The following is an 18,201-nucleotide window of genomic DNA, read 5'->3' on the forward strand; positions in this document are numbered from 1 at the left end:
GTACATTTACGAGAAAAAAAACTTTTCTCCAATATTCTCCAATATCAATAAGTCATAAATTAGACCCTTGACGAGCTCTTTAAGTGTCATCAGCCCTTAGTTTGGCTGTTTGTGCCGTTGTTTCAATGAAAGACTGCTTGCAAGACAATATGACTCAATACTGGATTAAATGGACATTTTTACCCAGTGATACAGTTAGGACGAGTACCACTCGACAATTATTATGATTATGATGATGACAACACTGACCAGTGTCTGTCGAACTCAATCTCCTGGTCTAGTGGAATATCACCATTTTCTAACCAACCTCAGATCCTCAGGTTAAGAGATTAAGAGATCATGTGGGCGGCTCAACACAATGCGACGTCATCCGGCAACACAGAACTCACTCATGTTATTTACCTCCCTGTTAACACAAGTTCAACACATTATCTTTGACACAGCACTGTCTTCGGTCTGAACACCCAGTTATACAGTAGTAAGGCTCATGTGGGGCTATTTAGAAAGCCTGTTGCAAATGAATGATGTAAATGAGCTCAGATGCAGTTTCTCTGATTTGGATAAAGCAGGGCTAAATGGAATCTGATGCCACAATGTTTTGACGCGCGTTGTGCTGGAAAGTAACAGTGTAAAATAATGCGGAAAAAAAAGAAGTGTTTTTGCTACTGAATTAGAAACATTTCGGTTGAAGAGAAGACACTTTTGGAGCGGCAAATGTACAAACACCCATCGAGAGGAGGGTTGTGTGAGAGGAAATATCAGTCACGTGGACTCTGTTGATGGCTTATAGCAGCTCCAGTCAGGAAAAACAGAGCAGAGGAGCTGACGGGAAACACAAAGGTGAAGACTTGTGAAAAATAGTTCTGTCGCAGAGCTGCTCTTTGTGCTCGTGTTGTGGTTCTGAATTGACAGCTCGCGTAAAATAACTTCGTAATGTGTCTCTGAATAGGTGTTTCTCTCTCCCTGCCAGCATGTTTCATCCTAGCTGTAAACTCTCACCCACCACATGTGTCAGATAAAACAATGCAGCACATTCTACACAGTGTCGCAGTGATACATCAGCTGCAGCGAACAATTCTGAACATTTCCATTCCCTCCTTCCATAGTTTGCTCCTCTAAACAGGAACGCCTTAAAACATGAGTTTTTAAAAAGGAGGTCTGTGACCCCAGGAGGGTCCTCAGAGTTACTGAAAGGGGACCGCCAAATTAATGTGTGATAATGTTTTGAAAGTTGTTGTTTTTGTCTGAAAATACACATTAAAGTAACATGAATCCAACTTATTAGCAAAGATAAATCTGCTTATTCGTAATTTTTTATTTATTTAAAATAACCCAATACATTTACATAACATTGATAGTCTAACGCAGTGATTTTTTGCGGCACAGTGGTTGTGGGAAATTATCCAACTATTTTTTTATTTTTTAAATCAATTTTCTCCGACACCCCCCTCCCCTCGCACCGGAGCTCCGACAGCATACATATAGACCTACAGAGCGGAGGAAAGAGGAGGAGTGAAACCTCTGCGAGTCCTTTGGTAAAAGCACAAAAGCATTTAGACTATTGAAGACATGAAAAGAGGCACAAAGTTGAAGTAAAGAAGACCCTCTGCCAGACTAAATCGTAAACTCGGTACTAATCTCAGCAGAATGCAAACTAAACTTTGTACCTATTTGTCTGCACATTAAACCACTGGAAGCTTTTTCCTCACAGATATTGGCCAGGTTTTACTTGATTGTAAAAGGTACAATGTTTAATGATGCTTGTCATTGTAGAACAACAACAACAACGGAACTGGACCAAGACAACACATAAACATGAAATGTTTATTAAGATTAAACGCTCGTCTGTCACTGACTTATGGAGGAATTCACTCAAGTGGAAATTAAACTTAATGTTGGGCGAGTTTTTTGGAAGGAACCGATTGAAGCTGATGATGAACGACAGTCATTAGTTTAACACGGTCGGTCATTATTAATACCAACATTAATGAAGCACTGCTGATTGTACAGGTCTGCTCTGCTCTAATGCTTGTGGAGGTCGGGTTTAGATCAGCTTTGGACTTTTTAAAGGCTACAATAAATTCAGGGTCAAACCGCTGGTAGGGTTGGATCCATACACTACATCACCAGTCCAGACACAACTCCTTGATGGAATTTCATTTGAAGTCAACAAAGCAAAAAAGGTTGAAAACTTCAATGTTTCATGCGAGTACAGCCATCCAATAAGCTGCCTGACATAAAGCTAGAGCCAACGAGACAGCACGGAGAGGAGGGGGGAGGGTGGGAGGAAAAGGAGAGATGCTTACGTGTTTCTCTCCTTCGATCCTCTTGTCAGCCTGTTGAACTGCCTCCAGGTACTTAAAATGCATCTCCATCAGTCGATCAACCTGGGAGAGAGAATGAAACGGAGTCAGAGACGGAGATAAAGCAACAGGATAAAAAGTGAAATATGAGGGGAAAGGAAAGAGCACAAAGAAGAGACAGAACAAGATAAGACTGTGAGGGGAACATATGAAAAAAAATACTATTTGGGATAAATATATAACACTCAAAATACATTAATCACCCAGAGATTCCTTTAAACGTTTGCTTCCAACCTGTTTGATTGTTACAGGGAGAGTTTATCGAGTAGAAGACAAATATACAATAAGATCGTATAGGAGGTTTTACTACCTCCAGAAAGTGGAGTAGTGCAGTCACTGTGACCTGAATGTGAAGCTCAATGTGTTTAACCTGCCCTGCAAATGTCTGCCTCTTGCCTCCTGTAAAATAAGTATTTAGAAGCCTTCTTATATAAAGTGCCCTCGATAAACACGTGCATGAAGAGCGTGAGGTCTGTGCAAAGGGCGGCGAGGGCTAAATGACACTGAAGGTAACGCCATAGTCTGATGGTCGAAGAATCAAATTTCGTGTCTCGAAAACAAATATTAAGACAATGTCATGGTGATGATTAGGCCCTTAAATACAATTATAAGCATTCAACGCAATTTATCAATGATATACCGGATATTGGATGAATAAAACATAAATATGGTAAAATAACCCTGTGTTTAGGTAGTATGATGGAAAAAATAACTTTGATCCTTACTTTGTCTTTAAAGCCACTGAAAACTTAGTTTCAAATCTTTTATTCTATAACATTACATTTTCATGACTAAACAAGCAACATTTAAAGTGAACCACCACCCGTCCACCCGTTTTCAGAGAGGCTGTATCTTGCCCTGTGTTACCTACAGCAGTGGTTCCCAAATGGTGTGCCGCGGCCGTGAGACAAATCCCGGTGTGCCGTGGGATTTTGAAACAATTAGGCCTATTGCATTTAAAATTGTGTATACTTCACTTTGTGTCATTACGTATGACAGGGAATATTGGGTATATAATAGTTATTTATAGTAAAGGCCAATAGTTATTTATGGTCTTTTTATCAATAAATATTATAATATCTTCAAATGCACAGCTTGTGAACACTTGTCTAATAAGTTAAGTTTTTATCCCTTTTAGCTGAAATTTTAACCTGAACTTGGTAACACGGTGCTATGTTTATATTGTGTTTTCCAGCTCTTACCTACCAGCTGTACCCATCTTCAGGCATCTTTTTCAACAACAAACTTCAGGCGGAGTGTATTTTCTTCAAATTCAGTATATTCAGACCACTATTACTCAGTGCCAGAAGCACTTGGAGTGATTCCTCAGTTATCTTCTGAATGAGACCAAAATCATGCAGCTGGTGCAAATGGTTGAAGAGCAGCTTTCAATTTACTTTGGGTATGTTGTTTGTAGGTATTTTCGGGTAAATTCCCCCACACTGTACGAGGTTAAGTAAGGTATCATTTATTAAAAGTTACATTTTGATCGACAGTGGCTCAGATACATAAGTAAACAAACCCACAACTGTCAACACATTTTGATTCAGTTGCTGCTGATTTGTGCGAGAAAATATATGTTGTGCACGTCACAAACACCTCAGCACACAAACACCTCAGCCTCCTGATGAAGAAATCTGCTTGATACAAAAAACTAAATGAAGGAAGGAAGAAGAGGAACTCAGCCACAAGATGATTTAAAACTCACCTTCTCACAGTCGTTCTCTGTGAACTTGTTGAGGAGTCTGCTTCTCTGTTGGGACTTGAGATTTCTCAGCATGGAGGCGATGATGGAGCAGACGTGTTCTGAGGAAAGGAAGTGATAAGTGAAGATAAAGATGTTGTCTGTGATTATAATTGCCTCTCTCCACTAACTCTCGGAGACAAACACATACACAGGATTTGTACAGCTTTTTAAGAGTAACACTCTTTTGAAGGTACATAAACCAAACACACTAAATTTTTTACTATAAATGCAATTTGCGAAAAGATAAGTTTGCAGAACTCATTATACCGACAACAATCAATGGAAGATATATTGACCAGCTGTTCATATTAACTTTGATTTTATGTTTTAAACATGATTAATGAATGCTTGCTAATCTTCAGATTAAGGGATCAACATGGGATTCATGATGAGTGAATATAAGAGAAGAGAAGAATTTGGTAAATCATTTAAAAACAGTTTACATAGAACTGCAAGTACAGCAGAACAGCAGAAGATCAAATGAACAAAATAATCAGATTATCCCGGAAGAATATTATTTACATTAGAAAATATTTACAGGAGAATTGTGTGGTGCTCATGGCAACTCATTAATTTATTTTCTTTCCCATCGAGGGTTGGGGTTTGACTTTGTACGAACCTGCACACAGTACAGAAGCCTCCGACACGAGAACACAGCAAAGAGCTGGTTGTTCATCAGTAAAGCCAACATGTGCCTTAACGAACACATGAGCTACTGTTACGCTCCTTAGTGAAATAAATTAATAAAAACTGATCACTGAAAAGCTCATTCAGCCCCCAGAAAGAACAAATCGATTAGCAAGTGATCATTTGCAATTACAGCCAGCTAAGCATGGATACAGAGGGAGCACAGAACAAGAGGAGGAGAAAATGTTAATGAAATTTATTTTAGGGCATGCGTAACACTTTTGGCTGTGGTTGAATTACATTTCTCTCTGGGGACATTTAGCGAGGGGGGAGGTCTAAAAACACGTTAATTGACTAAATTAGCGACAAAAACTAGTTAGTCCCATTGAGTGGCCTTGTTAGCCCACTCCATGCGATGTGAGATGCGTTCTCTCGTTCAAAGACCTCCTTACTCGCAGGCGGCTGCAACAGGCGGCAATCTTAGAAACAACATTTCTCTATGATATTGAATGAACAACACACTGTGCACGCACAGGGGACAGAATACGCCATTGTAAAAGCTCTGGATATACCGAGTAGGGAAAAAATGTAATTGGACTTTATCAACAAGAGGTCAATATCCCCTCTCATCGAGGCTTTGCAGTTGCTAAGCAACAAGAGTACAGGAATCAATCCCATTTCTGCTTTTTAAAAAGGGGTCATGTTTGCTGTCAGCTCCCTGTGTGCCCACAGCACCCCTCACAACACTAGAGGGCCGAGGCTATAACACTTGAGAAATATTGAAATATTTCAGAATACACAGGATACCCATCTACATGATGAATATGATTGGCAGCATAAAAAGTAACGGAACATGCACAGAAACAAAACACAAAAGCAAACTAGGGTTGTGATCTTTTAAAAAGAAGGTCCGCAAATATATCTTTCCAAAAGTTGAAGTAAATCATATTTCTGCTACTTACTTATAATTCTGTGAGCCAAAATCCTTCGATCTCCTGTTTAGACCTTTCAAACTACTTGATCTGAATCGGTGTTCACAGGGGTAAATTAGAGATTTTTTGTTTTACAGTGTCCGTACAATCCACTCTCTACATGTCACTTGGCTGACTATGTGGTGGACTGGTGTCACATGTAGTGCAAACTGTGTGTTGTGGTTGTACAGCAGGTAGTTTCAGTCCAAGGTCCCCTTATTTTAATGTGGACAACCTTATTTCCTGTACACAATGACAAGGAGGCAAACTGCCATTTCCGAAAAGACGCTACTTTATCAACTTGATCCCAGCGGTAATTGATGTCGCCACCTCTGCGCCCTGTCGGGGAGGCTATCGATCGCTGGCTGTGGAATGTTCTTCTCTCCAAAGAGTTTCAAACTTAACAGCGGCTGCTCCGCTGAGAATCGCGAAGGGGTGGAGGCAGGATTACACAAGGTACAAGATGGAAGGCAAGACTGAGTAAAATATCTTTTAGAAAGGTGTCCGATCAATACTTAATTTACATGCTTTGCTTCACACTTGAATCTTGAGTGAAAAAACAGGTACAAACAACGAAACAAGGATGATTGCCTTCAGCTCACTTTGATACGAGCAACCTCTACCGCAACATCGCTCAAAGACTCGTGAAGAAAACAGTAATACTCAAATGCAAAATAAAGATTTTACGCACGAGCAAGACCAATTTGTTGCACAGGGCTGTCACACATAGTGTCACGCAATTTAATGTTGAGTCCACTAAACATTCACCTGCTACCCCAGCTTTGCCCCAGGGTATCCACTGCACTAAATTAACATGCAAATAACTCTTGAGTGGCCGTGATTCATTTATAGATTGACAGCTGAAGGAAGTGCTGTGTGGTTGTGAATGACAGAGCAGAACAGATAGGTGGTACATCACCAGGAGACTGGACTAACTGCGCCCTGAGGGGAGCGATCAGCCTCTCAGCACCACAGGCTGCATTCACTGTCTGAAGGAGCATGACTGAATTCTGGCTCTGAACTCTGTGAAAGACGAGGAAAGCCAGGACACAAAATGAGTCACACATGGTGAAACGAACGGCCTATTACAACTCAAGTTCTACTTTCAAAATGGCTGATGTGAAAACGAGTTATTGCATTTCTCTCCCAGAACACTATTCTGTCGATTTAATGCAACGACTGAATGATACATTTCTTCTGAATCTTGAGCATATCGTGTCCTCAACAGAATATTAAGCGTTTGAACTTAAAACCTCCATCTAAATATACCAGCGTATATTTCGAGTACGATTCGAGACAAACATACTCGATCCCCAACAGAGGAAACACCAAACATGAAGATGTTAATTAAATGCGTCTTTACACAGGGATCTAACTGCAAATCTCTCCCTCTGAAATACACTAATAATAGGATTACACAGCATGACTGTGACAACACAGATTACAATCAAACTTGAATTATGTAAAATGTTACTGATCTCAATCTGAGCCAGAGGATCTCGCTGCTGGGAGGGGAGACGATCAAATGAGAGCTCCATTTGATTCTCGGCTTTTGTCTGAAATGTGTGACGCACGTTCCATCTTTAAATCCAGATAACCAAGTTTCTCTATTACAGGCACTTATCATATATCTCATATATTCTGCTACGTAGTCGTGCTCTCTAAATCTCCATTTGTTAATATCACAGGATAGATGCTGCTGATAAAGTGATGGGCTGATAAAATTCCATCATTTATCTTTGTAATGAAACTGCTAACATTGGAGGGAGAAAATGTTTTAATAAAAGCATCTTATTTCCATATTTTCTCTCTCGCTGCGCACTTCCAACACAACTACAGAGCCACAAAATGTGACTCCCTTTTCTAATGCGGGTCTCTTTCTGCTAGCATGCCTCGCTCAATACCTATTTTAGTGCATGCATTAGGAAATAAGGGTCAGGACCAGGGCAATTGCTGCACTCTAAGGTGTTTGCATAGCATTCAAAAAATATCAACTACAAAGGCCTCCATTGCCTCCCTGAGCCGTTCCCTTGTGCGCTCTCTCTCTCCGCCAAACAAACACTCACACACAAAGAAACACTCTTCAGAGTTGGAGCGGGAGACGGAGCTATGACAATTGTGCCTCGCCATGTAAATGAGTTGTTTGCTTCTGCTCCCTCTCACGCTCGCTCGCATCATTAGCCACCTAAATATAACAACTGGCTGCCACCAATTTCCATCATACAACCTCATTTCACTGGTAATGACAGAGTACATACACCAATAAACTGAGAACCCCAAAACAAGGTGAACGGCAGCGTCGTGACAAGAATATTCATGAGCAGAGAAATGCAATTTGTTGTTGAGATTTTTTTATTCTCTATCCACTTACAGTGTCTCTATTAATTATGCCGTTCTTTATGCTAATACTGCCGGGCAATCCCTGGTCATTTGGGCTGAGTCAATTTCAGAAAGGATTTCACGGGGATCAATCTATGCACTGAGGTTTATGATAGAGAGAGCCCTGGAATCAATGTGCGAGAGAGCAATAAGAACAGAAGGACGGAGAGGTCCCTGCCTCCTAATTACTTTAGTTTGAAGCGGCTGATGGTTAATTAATCTACAGTGTTGTGTTATTCTGGAGAACCACTTGATTCACAGCATTTTCAATTAGTATTCGTAGAAAGAGGGTTCACTCAATGTGCCTTATATTATGACAGGCATCTCATTACGCCTATAGCTCTTAGACAAATCAATGGAGACATGATGGGAAATCCTATACAGGCTGCATTAATTATGGAACACTCATTCACAAATTACATTTGTGAATATTTAATTGTTGGAACTGTTCATTTGTATGGTTGAATACAGGCTAATCTGCCAGATGGTGTACGTGTTACGCTCTCTAGCGACACCGCCATTACTGTGGAGCCATAGTTCAGTTATATGTGTGTGTGTGTGTGTGTGTGTGTGTGTGTGTGTGTGTGTGTGTGTGTATGCTAATATGAATGTAATCACCCTCTCTGATAATTGAAGGCACAGTTTGATTTTAAATTAAGATAGGTTGTCCATATTTTTACAGTAGTTTTTGTTCTCTACCGATTTGATTTGAATTCACATATAGTGTACATAGCAGTAGCTACTGGCCCGACTTTCATGAAACTTGGTGGAAGGGTGAAACATGGGTGAATAAAGGACACATTCAATTCAACAAACTATATTTCACTTTCGTTAACTCTGCGAGATAGGACATTTGTAATGCATCGATGTTGTAACAATAATCTGAAAAGTAATAAGCTCCCCAAGCATGAAATACAGCATATCTTCTTTGTAGCCTTGCAGTTACTTCCACATAATTACTTGTAGCTCATGAACACACCACTTCTCAGGAAATAGGACCATCCGAGGAACAGGTGAATGCCCCACTGGCCTCAGAGGAGGTGTGCGCTCTCCCAGTGCCATTCTAGTTTTATTTTTGTGTTTTGAGGCTAAATAACTTTCCCCCTAGGAAAAGCACAATGGTTTTGACATTGTACTTTGGGGTCAAAAAACAAAACAACCAAATAACACATTAGAATGGCACTTATATCTGACCTCCACAGGAAGTGCATATCAAGCTCTACCTGGGGTTCATTTTAATAGTTTTCTAGCTAAAATTATAGATCAACAAACTGAGAATCCATGATTCAACTTCTATCAGATGAAATACACTTTCTTTTTTTTAAGTCCGAAATATATGAATTTGCACGAGTGGAATTCTCCTCTTGGCTGGGAAGCACTAAGCAGAGAGCGGGGTCTTCGATGGAACATGAGGATTTCATGAAGATGTATTCAAATGAACATGACACTTATAAATTTAGCTTTAGTTTTGTTAAAGTTTATTCTTGGAGCATCTGATAACCGTGCAGCCAAGTAAGCCTGGTTAAGTGATTTGCAGGTAACAAGACGCATAGTCGTCTATTAAAACTGGGCTGGATTTTGTTCTCTTATCATTTGTTTGTATTTTCAGATGTCTCAATCACATATAACCAAAAGCAATTCATTACAATATTATAACATTTGGTACAGTAGGTTATTCAGGATGTGTTGCACATATTTGCTGGTAAAGAATTAGACTACATTTATGCTCATTTAAACAATATGATATTATGAAGTATGTGGAAGACTGAAGGTTTACATAGTTGGCTTTGAAGTATCCTAAACTACCTTTACCATTTAGCCTCAGAGCAGGAAGTGTCAGCACCAGCAGCTGAGTTAAAAGGCTCATCGTAAATACTCCATACATCAAACTACTGTGGTTGAGAAATAAACACTAATCTATTTGGACCACACCTGTCAATCCTCACAGGACAAAGACTTCAGGATGGATTTCCACATCTCTTCCTAAAGCTTGTCTTATAAGTGCAACTTGCCAGCGGCTTCCCACACACAGGGGGAGAAGGTTTAACTTTTAGGACGGGTTATCTTCCCTACTCTTCCTCATGCTGCTCGAGGAGGTCAGAGGTTAATTCCTCCAGTCCCTGGGTGGCTGAGACAGGACACAATGGAAGACAATTTGTTCTCCTCTGCAGGGCTGGGAAGCCCCGCCGGATGAATCAAACTTAATTAATACAGACAGAGAGAGAGGAGGTGTACCACATTTTGGACGTAAATAATCAAACAAAGAGCAGGGAGAAGGAGGGGCTTTCTACCTCTTTCTTTGACTCTTTTTTTTTATTCTCTCCCCCTGTTTCCCATAGAGATCCCATCTTTTTCTCTCTCTGGCTATTGTTTGTGCTTCCTATCTCTCACTCAGAGACAAGAGAGGTTCAAGAGCGCAGGCAGGAAAAAATCAATCAAGATTGGATTGATAGTGTAAACTGACAGACCGAAGAGACAGCAAACCGTGATACATGAGCAGATTAGGATCGAGTGTGTCTGCAGCAAACGGGCGGGACTACACGATGCCGAAAACTAGAAGCAGGAAAAATTAACCCGTATTAATGCAATCACTTAAATTAGTACAGTCGGCAAACTAAAGGATTCTTTACTTGACCGAAAACAAAGATTATGAGATTCGAAGGACGTTAGATCCCAAACACGGTCAATCGTAATGTTTCAATAACATGTTACATGGAACCTTTAAATGAATGCCATTTAGTGTTCACCAGGTATAAGTTACATTTCTACATATTTGGAATAGTTAAAAGAAATTGCATGACTAAGAACAGATGTTTCGGGGAAATCAACCTACCGAGGTCAATTATTTTTTAAACACATGAAAATATTTCTCCAGTAACTTCTATTACATTTCAGCCATTTTCAGATTTCACATTCCAGATTTCAGGGCATGTGGGAAATAAAACCTAATTTCCAAATCATTTTTTCATTGCGTGTGTGGAAGCCATTGATCTCAAATGTGTCATTATCGGACATCGGCTTGTTTGTTATGACATTTAATTTGCTGCTGATGGCATTCAATTGAAAAATAGAGCGATGTCACACCAGAGCTCTCACTGCTTGGCCCTATGGTCACACTACTAGAAGAGGTGAAAACAGAGTGACCCGCCTGCTGCTGATTGCAGTCTGCTGTTGCCTTGTTCTAATTTGTGACTGACCTTCATGCTCCTTCTCTGAAGCACCAGTCTTCTTCATCTTCTTGGGGGTTTTCATGAAAAGAGGAAAGATGGTTCGCAAGCCCAGTATGTCCACAAACTTATGACAGTTATCTGCTCCCTCTGGTCCAATCATCCCGTGGTCCAGGACCTTCATAGAACTGGTGCGAGACATTTTCTTTTCTCTGCAGCAGAGCGAGGAAACAATGCAAAGTCAGAGTTACTCATTTTTTCAATAGATATGGAGAAAAGATAAGTCAGTTAAGATATCCGCCATAAAACATTTGTGTTTTGGGTGAACTGGTAATAAAACACTATTATTTTCATTTTAGCCTCATTTCTAGTAGGGATTCCCCAAATGAGCAGCTGCCGAATGCCATAAGCTGATATTCAGTAAAAATATGCGATCAGGAGGTCAACATTAACGCTTTCCAGTCGAAGATCCCTGATAATGCTACATTGTAAACAACAGATGGGTGTTAAAATCAGCAGGAGGAGAGCTGGTAAACGTTAGCTGTTAGCATCCGATGAGTAGCACAGTCCTGCTTGGAGCTAACAGCTCATTATATTGCTTGCCAATTTGTTATGAGTTTTGACAAAGTGCATCTATTTTCTTTTATATTGTATTAGCAAACTTTCCAATGGCAACTTATAAACAGCTGCTTCAGGGTCTTAATGCTTTAAGCCATTCACTCTTTATTGTTGTCACAGTACGGCACTGCTCTGAACACTGGTGCAAACAAACCTCGCAGGAAGAAGTTCAGGATAATAATGTGAAAATGTTGTTGCATAAGACCCATTGATATTTGGTACCCAGCTCACTAAAAATTAAATTAAATTCTGCTGACTAAACACATCTCCACTCATAAAATATAGTTAATTTATATTAGTTTCGGTGGATACTGTAAGCCCATTAGAGTCCAGCATATTGCATATGAGAAAATATGAGAAATGACAAAAAGCAAAGCACAAATGTTCTCTTACCCACAACTCACTGTTGAGCGCAACTAAAACTATTTATTACTAATTATTCTCATCAGGAGCCACACAAATATTTTAAACTAAATCATGGAAACTTTAAACTAGAATTTCCGCCTTGCAGATGTATGCCTCCGCTAACCAGTCAAGTTGCAGTTTACACCCATGTCTGTCCAAGATGTCATCACTTCATCAGTTTATCCTGTTAGACAGTTGAGTGAAATTCTCATAATTGGCATATTAATCCTTGAGCTACGGCCAAAAACGTGTTCATCCTCGAGTCCAAGTGCACGGTTGTGCCAAATTTGAAGAAATTCCCTCAAGGCTTCTTGAGATGTTTCATTTAAAAGAATGTGATGGACGGACAGACGGGAGCCGGAACCATAAAGCCTCCGGCCACTTCTGTCGCGGAGGCAAAATAAATATGCAACTTTAAAGAAGATAAAACCAGCAATTGTTTCCATGTTAATTTTGAGAACTTGTTTCAAGGTAGTAAACACATTGGTAAGACAATGAACCAGCACAATAGTAGTAAATATGTGAATGAAAAACAAAATGAAGACTTTCGTGTTTTCCATCATCGATTGGCATTGGCACGATAACGGGGACCAACCGTTTCCTGCTCTGACATCACCCCCCCCCCCCCCACACTACACGCCTCCTCTCGGGAAATGTAGCTGTCTGTCACAGTGTCACTTCCTCCATTCCCACCAATGACAGATGACAGTGTTTATCTCAGAGGAGAGACACATATTTCAGGCAGTTGAGTCTGGTTCTCCAGACAGACACATTATATATGATGGACGGCTGGAAAGGCCAGGGGGGAGCAAGCAATACACAGTGTACTTTCTGAAGGGAAACTAGGCAATTCAGTTGGGAGACAGGTGACTTAACTCAACATCCTGGAGTTGTGAAGTATGCCGTAGCGGATGTCGAGTGGGTGCTAGCATGACAGCAGGAGGTTTTCTGATTAGACTCAAGTTCTAGATGAGACTGAATCACTCAAAGACGGACCCTGGCTGAGAAGTTTATTCACCTGTGCTGACAGACATGATTAGCCAACATACCCCAAAGTCTGACCAAAACCTTCTCACACGTGATCAGAAAATGACAACCTTCCCTAAAAACGAAGGGGAGCTGTACATCCACAACTGTTGCTATGCTCACCATCAACAGAGTATATGGTTCTTAGACATGCGTCTGTAAAAATGTCACAGTTTTAGGAGGAGTTGTCTGGTCTGACCAAACTTTAGCTGTGCTGGGAATTCATCAAGACACCAGGTGTGAAATCTGTATGTAGCACAAGGCTGGAGAACTCTGGTAGGAATTGAAATTGGGTTTTGGATGGAAAACCAATAAATGTGTCTCAGTGAGTGGAGATGATTTTTTTTTATTATTCTGTTGCTCTCTCGTTTGTTTATTTTGCAGCTGCTATGTTTCTTGGTTAAAAAGCAAGAACTGATTTTTTATTTTTTTATTGTAATGAAACTAAAACTGAAAAGAAGGATATGGTTTAAAAGCTTTGATGAGTTAAAAAGGGACACTCCAGCGATTTGTTTTTTTTCACAGAGAGAAAGATTTAAACATTAAAAATCAAAGCAGCACAGGTGGAGATATCCTGACTTTTCGTCGATGGTTTGGGTCAAACTCTGGTCAAAAACCTGGATCCTGTAGTTTCCATAATGCAACTCAACAGCATCTTACTTTAGACCATCTTTCTCTGAGCAGTAAGCTCCCTCAAGAGCTACAGACGACATTCTACAACAGAGGTGGAGTTGATCTCCTGGTGACGAGTAAACTGACCATTGGGGGGGTGCTGTAACATCGTACTAATGCTTTTTGGAGATTTTCACAACTATTTTTTATTTCATTTACAGTTTTTGGTTTAAAATGATAACTTTTATATCATTTCTATTACTGTGTTTTTTTCATATACTAGTTTGCATATTATGCATTTTATGTCATACGCTGTGAAAACATCATTTATTGGAATTTTGACCGCATTTCCATTTAGATGTGTAAAAGTAACCAAAAAGTTATTCATTTTAAATCTTTTCCCCCAAAATTACTTATAAAAAAGGGTCTGATTTAATTTGATCTGGTATTTGAACTTGTATTATTTTATTTATTTATTTATATATATTATATATATATTTATATATATATTTATATATATATTTATATATATATATATATATTTATATATATATTTATATATATATATTATATATAATATATATATATATATATATATATATATATATATATATATATATATATATATATATATATATATATAATATATATATATATATATATATATATATATATATATATATATCTATATATATATATATATATATATATATATATATATATATATATAATATATATATATATATATATATATATAATTGGCAAAACAACTGCAGTATTTATCCCCTTGCAGACATATTACAGCAATAAGATCTCTAACAGAAGACAACACAAAATGATGTTCATGTCATTTTATGTTAAGTTATGTTGATTGCTTTCGATCACAAAGCAAAAATTAAGAATGTAAACACGATTATTTGCACAGAAATATATACATTTTTAAGGAATAGTAGAAAGTCAAACTTTCCCATCATCACTTTATATCATAAGGTGAACAAAAGACTGTAAATGATACCGTGGGTGTATGAGGCTAAAGCATGATAATGGCCGTTTACTGTAGGACATGTGTAGTGTTGTGGCATCAAAAGGTGAAATCCAACACTGAACTTTAAATCCATTCCTATATGAGAGCCAGCATATAGAGCCTGATAACTCTGCTAATCTGGTTTCAAACAAAGCTCGGTCCTGTCCTGTCCTGTGCACAGTCAGTATTAGGCACAGTGTAATGGATCAGGGATGAAACCATTTTCCATTCCTACATTTGCATACATTAGTTTCTAAAAGTCAGATCTTGCGTTGCTCTCTGTCCTCCTCTGCTTTCTGTCTTCTTCTTGCTCTGTCTCTCTGGAAGATGATTTAACAGAAAAGGGTTTTTGCATGCAATAATGAGATATTGATTCGAGCCTTAAATCTACGTGTCCAATGATGTGATTATCAGCGCAGCGGTTGTGAAGGTTTCATAAATGCGTGTAATGAGTCTTTATGAATGTTTAAGGTCACATCTCTGCCGTGCTGCGGTCCACCAACTGTTGATTGATTGGACTGGCAGTCTCGACAGGCAATGGAGTAGACAGACATGCTGTTCTGTGCAGCGCTGCAAACTGTTACACTATTAGTGTTCAAATTTTCACAGTGGGGGAAAAGACTGAGCTGAGCGATGAAGATCAGACTGTGTTTTCCTGTTAAAGAATATTGTTTAGCACTGAAGCCCATTTGTTGCAAATTCTCAATTACTGTAACACTTAAGAATATTGCAGGAGGTTAATATTACACCACAAACATACTTCATACATAGTGCATTTGTGTTTCTGGAATTTGTGAAGAATTCGCAAAAACTGACTTATTAAGTGACACTAGTTAATACCTAGAGATTAACCGCAGTGTTGCATAAAATATTTTGACCACTAAAAGCGTTGTTATTAGTGTGAACAAAGAAGCTCATTTTAGCATCAATACGTGCTGAACAGTAATTCATTAACTGTAACAATAGCTGGCAAATATTACAATGTACCCATTGATTTCCAATGTGCTATTGAACTATGTTTTGTATGTAGCTGTACTTATGACTGCGAGTGATAACAGTATTTCTTAAATTATTTTAAAATGTATCCTGTTTCCAGGATTATTGAAATGCTGGCCTACGCTTCAGTTTCATGTGATAACATGCTAAACTTTTTTTTAAAGGCAGCAAATAAGGCAAAGAATAAGAACAGCAAGCTACCAACACAAAAAAAAAGAGAAAAATAAATAAAATCAGTTATCTGCAAATGTTTCATGTGGAAGGAAATGCACTCAACACGTCCATATTAGAATAGCCATGGAGTGAGTGCCTCCTGGCATTAATTACAGTGTAATGCAGGTTCACCTAAGCATGAGATTCATGAGCTGAAGGCCCTCCCCTTTGAGGAAGCGGTCCCGATTGGCTGGCAGCATGAGGCAGGAACACAGAGCATCAAAGAGGTTCTCCATCATCTCCTGTTCCTCGGCCGTGGACGGGTTGTGACGTTTGAACACCTGAGAGGGAAGGCGGGAGGAGAGAGCCATGTTACTTTTTACTTAAGAAGGAAATTCTTTGAACAAGAGCTTGTGAAATGGTTTATTAGAGTAGTTTGGGAATGTGGGCGTTATGAGCTCCTTGATGAGAAGGAATAAGCCTAGCGTGACACATGAAACACGTTTGTACCATAATTAAGAGAACAGAAAGAGTTGCTTCCAAAATGCTGGTAAATTAAAACTTTAATAGCTAATGTGGTGGGTGATCATTTGTATTTCTGCTCAGATCATGTATGAGTGGGGTTGATATGAAGACTGAAAAAAAGAGTTACAAATTGGCTAAGGATTAGACTGGCTTGGTGTGGACCTCCACCACACAGTCTACTGCTCATGTTCAATTTTGCATCTGGAGAATCTCATGTTTGAGAACTGACTCAGCTTCATCCCTGTGAGGCTCAAAGGGATGACGGGTAGTGGTAAAACAAACTAAAAATAGAGAGTAAAAGCAGAATCTTACAGATAGTTGCTGCAGTAACACATCAATGCCATCCATCTCTCCCAAAAGTTCTCTGGTATCTGTGGGAAAGAGAAGAAATATAGAGTGAGGAAGACTAAGAGATAAAAAGGAGAATAACGGGACAACAGGGAGATTAAATTGTGATTGCTGCAAAAAACAAACATTTAGGGAGCGGAAGGGAGGACAGAAAACAGCCTGAGAATAAAAGGGGTTTAAGTGGATAGATGACAAAGAGAGGGATGACAGAATTGCTACACGAGCATAGGTTTCAGCATAAGGCATACGAGGGACCTCGAGAGAGTATTAAAATGTTTATTTAAGGTTACACAATACAGTTCTACTTGTTAGTGGGCCCAAATGGCAGTGTGGGCCGAATGCCTCAGATTTAGAGCTTGAATGCTATTGCGAAAAATCCTGAGAGAGTTCAGAGCAAGGATCAAAGTCATTTTTCATTTTCCCCTGCCCTTATCTGCACGGGAAGACTTGACAAGAGCGCTGCTGGAGCTGCAGGGAGCTGCAGGGAGCTCACCTGCAGCCGTACGTCAAACGCACGCGTCGACAGTGTTTGTGTAATTACTGTAACTGCCAGAGGGGGGACGCAAGAGTTCTGCATTACAGCTTTAAGGCTTAAATCCTGTGAATTGACATCAGGAAGTTGCAAGACCTCACGCCTATGTTTAGAAACAATATTTTGAGCTTTGCATTTGGTAATTTCTCTAGACAGTAAAGGGTTCATAACCAACCGTATCATCTACAGGAATAATTCAGTAGTAAGGATTTCATTCACAGCAGCAGCTATTTATATAACAGGACGAATTTCCAAAATTGCCATGCTATGCTATGTAGTTATTTGATTTGACTTATTCTTACTTCAAAACACTGGCAGAATTGTAATAGGGAACATTATTCACGGGAGAACGTTTCCTTTGTGAATAATAACTTTTTTGTTCAATTTTATTTTGTATTTTAAGGGCAGGAGGGAGAGGATGAATAAAGGCAGTCGTGGAGAAGAGGAGGAGTAAAGTGTAAATGAGACACCCACTGAATATCAATATGGCTTGTACCATAATGAGAAACTTTCCATGGACCTGATAGTCCTGTCCCTATCTGATGCTTTACGGGGTTTTAGTGGAGGGGAAGGGTGGAGAAGACGGCAAATAAACAAGGAGAGAGGAAGTAAAGAAGTGAGACAGGCAGACGGAGAAAGAGGAAAGGAAAGATGGAAAAGAGACAAAATGAGCAGAATCAATACAAAAAATGAAAGGAGAAAATGGAC

At 39.3% G+C, this 18,201-nt stretch overlaps 1 protein-coding gene across 1 annotated transcript in view; it reads right to left on the minus strand.

The window, feature by feature from the left end:
• ctnnbl1 (catenin, beta like 1) overlaps positions 1 to 18,201 on the minus strand; it is a 47,907-nt gene that overhangs the window by 18,219 nt on the left and 11,487 nt on the right. Inside the window, exons 9-13 of the mRNA XM_029436253.1 lie at positions 16,926 to 16,984; positions 16,281 to 16,429; positions 11,285 to 11,466; positions 4,072 to 4,169; positions 2,307 to 2,387 (exon numbers count right to left, since the gene is read on the minus strand). Coding sequence (XP_029292113.1) covers positions 2,307 to 2,387; positions 4,072 to 4,169; positions 11,285 to 11,466; positions 16,281 to 16,429; positions 16,926 to 16,984 — 569 coding nt within the window. The remainder of the gene's footprint in view (positions 1 to 2,306; positions 2,388 to 4,071; positions 4,170 to 11,284; positions 11,467 to 16,280; positions 16,430 to 16,925; positions 16,985 to 18,201) is intronic.

This window comes from Cottoperca gobio, chromosome 7 (assembly GCF_900634415.1).
Source record: "Cottoperca gobio chromosome 7, fCotGob3.1, whole genome shotgun sequence".
Lineage (NCBI taxonomy): Eukaryota > Metazoa > Chordata > Actinopteri > Perciformes > Bovichtidae > Cottoperca > Cottoperca gobio.